Below are 6,641 nucleotides of genomic sequence, written 5' to 3'. Positions count from 1 at the left end.
CACCCCATTTCCCAGTGCCTGAGGAGATCTTAGGGGGAGTGATCAAAGAGAGGCGTTCTTGGGCTGGGCAGGGTCTTTGTGTCAGGGCAGGTGTCCCACCCCAATGAGTAGGGCTGGGGAGTGGGGCGGAGGGAGCCCTTCCCCTGCATGAGCAAGGGCTGCCCTGGCCTTGGGCGGAAAAGGTCACACTGCCACCTGCCTCTGCCCCCAGGGGAGGTGTTCTTTGCCACACGCCAGGAACAGTTCACCTTCCAGGAAGCCCTGGAGTTCTGTGAATCCCAAAATGCCACACTGGCCTCCACGGGCCAGCTCTATGCCGCCTGGAGCCTCGGCCTGGACAAGTGCTATGCTGGCTGGCTGGCCGACGGCAGCCTCCGCTACCCCATAGTCACCCCTCGGCCCGCCTGTGGTGGGGACAAGCCCGGCGTGAGAACCGTCTACCTCTACCCCAACCAGACAGGCCTCCTCGACCCGCTGTCCCGGCACCACGCCTTCTGCTTCCGAGGTATGTGTCCTCACCTCTCCTCCAGCCCCTACTTCTGCTTGGGCAGATGACTCCCCAGGGCTGACCCCTCCTGGCCCCTGTCCACTGTCTCCATCCATTGGAGCCAGGAGGAAAAAGTCAGTTCCTCTGGTGCAGGGGCAGCTCTGGAGCGAGGCTGTAACCCCCAGGTAGATGCACCCATCGGAAGTTTCCCAGAGACAAGTAGAGAGAAGTGAGTAAGAATTCTAAACCCAGGCATACCTGAATTTTCATTGTGACTCTGCTGCTTAGTAGCTGTGTGACCTTGGGCAAGTCCCTTAACCTCTCTGTTCCTCTACTTCATCTATAAAATTGTAGTTCCTACTTCAAAGAGTTGCTGTCAGGATTCGCTGGGATCGTGCATGGAAACACTTGGCATAGTGCCCGGGACATAGTAAATGCTCAGTACGTGTTCTGAGCTTTATTCTCATAAATCAATAGCACATATATGTATACTGTTTTAATTTGTACACCCTTATCAAATTCCCGCTCGTAAATATTTTGGTGACGAGTTTAGTCAAATGATTCTCTTATTCTTCACTAAGCACTAAAAATTCACATTTTAAATCAGCCCATGCTGAGGACACACGCTGCCATATCAACCATCCATTGCAGTCACAGTTCTGAGAGTGATGTCATCAAACTACTCAGTGAACATGGCCAGGCTGTGTCCAAGGCATTGCTGGGCTCTGATCAGATGGGTTCTCACAGGGTGCTTGAGCCTGGGTGCACTGACCAGAATATAGATTGTAGTAACAGCTTGTGCCCTATGTTACATACTACACATCAAAACTGAACGTCTTTGTAACTTCCCTTGAATCTATTATTTCAGAAGAAAGTTAATGAAAAAAAAAAAAAGCCTGACTGTGCACAAGTTTCCCAGATTTCCAGGGTCACCTTTTAAACCCAACTGAAAGAAAGTTCAGCCCCACTCTGCCAACCTCAAGAAGGCCAGTCCTTTCTCAAAGGATTCAGTGAGGCTCTCGCCCTTCTTCCTGCTCTGGGCAGCAGAAACCAAGCCATTTTGCCCCCCAAGTAAATTCCCAGCCATGCACCCCACCACCACCCACAACGTTCCGTGAACTCAGCCCTTTATGTAACTGAGACAGTCGGCTTCCTTTCTTACCAAGCCCACTCCTGGTTTCCCCAGTGGGCGAATCTCACCTTTACCCTGCGGTCACAGGATGGCTTCGTGGATTTTAAATAGCACTCTCCTGTTTTTGATACTGATGCACTTGGAACCTAATTTCTGTCCCCCAAGAAAGGCAACATCGGGCAGTAATTGACAGCATGGAGTCCAGCGCCAGATACTTGGTTGAATTCAAAGACTAGATCTGCCACTTATAAACCGCTGACCCTAGGCAAGTCACTTAACTCTGTGCCTCGGTTTCCCCATCTGTGATAGTATCGATCTCATAAGGCTGTTATGGGATAAAATGCTTTTATATACATAAAGCTTTTAAGTAACGCCCAATGTGTATGTTAAATTCTATAGAAGAGATGCCCCAGACCACCCTGACATACAGTGTTGATGGCATGTGTATATCAATAGTGTATAGCGGATGCGAATGGCTCTTATAAATCGAGGAGGCCAAAGGTGGTCTTGCTGGACTGCAGGGTGGAGGTGGTGGGGAGAGACCCAGCAAGGCTCTTGCACAGGCCTGGCCCACCTCAGAGTCCCCCAGGTCCCCTCAAGAAGGGCCAGCTGGGATGGGTCACTGGTAAAGAAGGAATTCTCACCACCCACATCCCCTTTAGGTGTCTCAGCTGCACCCCCTCCAGGCGAAGAGGAGGGTAGCACACCTACATCACCGTCCGACTTAGAAGACTGGATAGTGACCCAAGTGGGACCTGGTGTGGCTGCTGTCCCCTTAGGGGAAGAGACGACTGCAATCCGAGATTTCACCATTGAGCCAGAAAACCAGACGGCATGGGAATCAGCCTACACCCCAGCGGGCACTTACCCATTGCCAGGTCTGTGGGGCCTTCTCGGCCTCAGAGGGCTGTGTTTAGAAGAATGTTTCTCACACTCAGGGAAGTGTCAGCATCATTGGGAGGGCTTCTCAAGTCACACTGTGCTGTGCCCCACTGTCTCTGATTCAGTGGGGCAGGGTGGGGTCTGAGAATTTGCTTTTCTATCAAGCCTACAGGCAGCGCTGGTGCTGTGGGTCCAGAGCCCAGGCTTTGAGAAGCATGGATTTAGATAAATGAGATGATGTAGAAGTACCTGAAAGATGACCTGGATTGTCTTCAGTAGTAGCCAGGCCTCCACGTCCAGTAGGTTGTGTGGATGGTGCCCCCTAAAATCTCACAATGCACAGCCTGAGGGTGGTGGGGAGTTTCCTGGTCCCTTCCCCCTCTCCTTCTAGAGACACTGTGCAAAGTTCCATTAGGAAATATCCGAACACATCTCTGAGCTCTTGAGAGGAAGGTTTTGCTGTAGAGGGAATGGAATTCAGCTTCTCTGCATGAGCTTAAATCGGGGCAGAGTTACTAAACCCACACCTCATCATTCTTCCTCCTTTCCTCCAGGGATCCCCCCTACGTGGCCTCCCACTAATGCAGCAACACTGGAGAGCACAGAAGGCCCTTCTGCAACAGAAGTGCCCTTGGCCTCGGAGGAGCCGTCCCCCTCAGAGGAGCTGTTCCCCTCAGAGGAGCCGTTCACACCTTCACCCCCAGTTCCCAGCAGGACAGAGCTACCAGGCTCTGGGGAGACATCTGGGGCACCAGAAATCAGTGGTGACTTCACAGGCAGTGGAGAAGCCTTGGGGCCCCTGGACTTGAGTGGGCAGCCCTCGGAAGACCTTGACTCCAGTGGTCTCACCTCTACAGTGGGCTCGGGCCTGCCTCTGGGAAGTGGACTGGCCTCAGGGGATGAATATAAAATTACGTGGTCCAACACTTCTGAAGTTGGTGGGCTGCCCTCTGGAAGTGAGGGCCTAGAGGGCTCTGTCTCTGGAGTAGAGGACCTCAGTGGACTTCCTTCTGGAGAAGGTCCAGGAGCCACTGCCTCTGGAGTAGAGGACGTCAGTGGACTTCCTTCTGGAGGAGAGGGTCATTTAGAGACCTCTGCTTCTGGAGTAGAGGACGTCAGTGGACTTCCTTCTGGAGGAGAGGGTCATTTAGAGACCTCTGCTTCTGGAGTAGAGGACATTGGTGGACTTCCTTCTGGAGGAGAGGGTCATTTAGAGACCTCTGCCTCTGGAGTAGAGGACGTCGGTGGACTTCCTTCTGGAGGAGAGGGTCACGTGGAGACCTCTGCCTCTGGAGTAGAGGACATCGGTGGACTTCCTTCTGGAGGAGAGGGTCATTTAGAGACCTCTGCTTCTGGAGTAGAGGACATCGGTGGACTTCCTTCTGGAGGAGAGGGTCACGTGGAGACCTCTGCCTCTGGAGTAGAGGACATCGGTGGACTTCCTTCTGGAGGAGAGGGTCACGTGGAGACCTCTGCCTCTGGAGTAGAGGACATCAGTGGACTTCCTTCTGGAGGAGAGGGTCATTTAGAGACCTCTGCCTCTGGAGTAGAGGACGTCAGTGGACTTCCTTCTGGAGGAGAGGGTCACGTGGAGACCTCTGCCTCTGGAGTAGAGGACGTCAGTGGACTTCCTTCTGGAAAAGAAGACTTGATTGGGTCAGCTTCTGGAGCCCTGGACTTTGGCAGAATACCTTCTGAAACTCTAGGAAGTGGGCAGGCTCCAGAAGCAAGTGGCCTTCCCTCTGGACTTAGTGGTGAGTATTCTGGAGTGGACCTTGGAAGTGGCCCATCTTCTGGCCTGCCTGACTTGAGTGGACTTCCATCTGGGTTCCCCACCATCTCCCTAGTGGATACTACGTTGGTGGAAGTGATCACAGCCACCACTCCAGGTGAACTGGAAGGGAGGGGAACCATTGGCATCAGTGGTGCTGGAGAAGTATCTGGGCTGCCGTTCAGTGAGTTGGATGTTAGTGGGGGAGCCAGTGGACTCCCTTCAGGAGCTGGACTCAGTGGCCAGGCATCTGGGTCTCCTGACATCAGTGGGGAAACATCTGGACTCTTTGGTGTCAGCGGACAACCATCAGGGTTTCCTGACATCAGTGGGGGAACATCGGGGCTTTTTGAGGTCAGTGGGAAGCCATCAGGGTTTCCTGGGGAGACATCTGGAGTGACCGAATTCAGTGGACTGCCCTCCGGACAACCAGAAGTCAGTGGAGAAGCTTCTGGAGTTCTCTTTGGCAGTGGTCAACCATTTGGCATAACCGACCTGAGTGGAGGAACATCTGGGGTCCCCGATCTCAGTGGGCAGCCGTCAGGGTTGCCAGAGTTCAGTGGGACAACCTCTGGAATCCCTGACCTGGTGTCCAGTGCCATGAGTGGTAGTGGCGAACCTTCTGGCATCACATTTGTGGACACCAGTTTGGTCGAAGTGACTCCAACTACATTTAAAGAAGAAGAAGGTTTAGGGTCTGTGGAACTCAGCGGCCTCCCTTCCGGGGAAACAGACCCCTCGAGCACATCCGGGATAGTAGATGTCAGTGGACAGTCTTCTGGAGCAATCGACTCCAGTGGGTTTACATCCCAGCCCCCAGAATTCAGCGGCCTACCAAGCGGAGTAGCCGAAGTCAGCGGAGAAGCCTCTGGAGCTGAGATTGGGAGCAGCCTGCCCTCAGGAGCATATGATGGCAGTGGACTTTCATCGGGTTTCCCCACCATCTCTCTTGTAGACAGGACTTTGGTGGAATCTGTAACCCAGCCTCCAACAGCCCAAGAAGCAGGAGAAGGGCCTTCAGGCGTTCTGGAACTCAGCGGTGCCCATTCTGGAGCGCCAGATATGTCTGGAGACCATTCAGGATTTCTGGACCTAAGCGGGCTGCAATCCGGGCTGGTAGAGCCCAGTGGAGCACCATCAAGTACTCCATATTTTAGCGGGGACTTTTCTGGTACCAGCGATGTGAGTGGGGAATCCTCTGCAGCCATGAGCACCAGTGGGGAGGCCTCAGGACTTCCAGAAGTTACTTTAATCACTTCTGAGTTCATAGAGGGTGTTACAGAACCAACTGTTTCCCAGGAATTTGGCCAGAGACCCCCTTTGACACATACCCCCCAACTTTTTGAGTCCAGCAGTGAAGCCTCTGCATCTGGGGACATCAGTGGAGCTACATCAAGGTTCCCCGGTTCTGGGATAGAAGCGTCATCAATCCCAGAATCCAGCAGCGAGACCTCTGCCTATCCTGAGGCTGGGGTGGGGGTGTCTGCTGCTCCTGAGGCCAGTGGAGGAGCTTCCTGGTCCCCCGATCTGAGTGAAACCACCTCTGCCTTCCATGAAGCTGATCTGGAGAGAGCCTCAGGCTTGGGAGTGAGCGGTACCACCTCAGCCTTTCAAGAAGGACCCAGGGAGGGCTCGACCCCACCGGAAATGAGTGGAGCATTGACCACCACCTATGATGTGGGTGCAGAGACATCGGGCTGGCCTTCGGCCACTCCTGTGGCTTCTGGAGAAAGGACTGAAATCAGCGGAGACCTGTCTGGTCACGCCTCAGGGCTGGATGTTGTCATCAGCACCAGCGTCCCAGAGTTTGAATGGACCCAGCAGACCGAGCGCCCTGCAGAGGCGCATTTAGAAATAGAATCCTCAAGCCCCTTGCACTCAGGAGAAGAGACCCGAACAGCCGAAACAGCCACCACCCCAACAGACGCTTCCATCCCAGCTTCCCTAGAAGAGACAAAGGACTCGGAGGCAACCACTGCAGGTACTGTTGGGATTTTTTTTCTTTTAAATGTTTTTGGATAGTTCTGACCGTAGCATAGCAGGAGACACTGTAGATTCAAGGTTCTGAGCACAGCTCCCCACAGGTTAGCTGTGCAGCCTCAGGCAAGTTTCTTAACCTCTCTGATCCTTATCTGTAAAATAGGAATAGTACCAGGGAAGGTTAAACAGCAGATAAATCCATATGAAACAAGCACTTGGCATCATACTTTATGCACAGTACATGCTCATGACGATTAGTGATTGTTACCGTCGCACTGAAGTCACATCATGAGAACATTCATATGGGAACTATTTGTACTTGGCACCGGGAGAGGGAAGCATGAGTATTTATACGGTGTGAAAATTCTGTTCCTGTCCCCTTCCCAAGG

General features: G+C 53.1%; 1 protein-coding gene across 1 annotated transcript in view; it reads left to right on the top strand.

Moving 5' to 3' along the window:
- The window catches only part of ACAN (aggrecan), a 51,326-nt gene that overhangs the window by 33,420 nt on the left and 11,265 nt on the right, over positions 1-6,641 (top strand). The window contains exons 11-13 of the mRNA XM_023522998.1: positions 212-505; positions 2,282-2,497; positions 3,056-6,253. Coding sequence (XP_023378766.1) covers positions 212-505; positions 2,282-2,497; positions 3,056-6,253 — 3,708 coding nt within the window. The remainder of the gene's footprint in view (positions 1-211; positions 506-2,281; positions 2,498-3,055; positions 6,254-6,641) is intronic.

The sequence above is a fragment of the Pteropus vampyrus genome, unplaced genomic scaffold (genome assembly GCF_000151845.1).
Source record: "Pteropus vampyrus isolate Shadow unplaced genomic scaffold, Pvam_2.0 Scaffold368, whole genome shotgun sequence".
NCBI classification, from domain to species: domain Eukaryota; kingdom Metazoa; phylum Chordata; class Mammalia; order Chiroptera; family Pteropodidae; genus Pteropus; species Pteropus vampyrus.
This window is presented reverse-complemented; position numbering and strand designations above follow the sequence as displayed.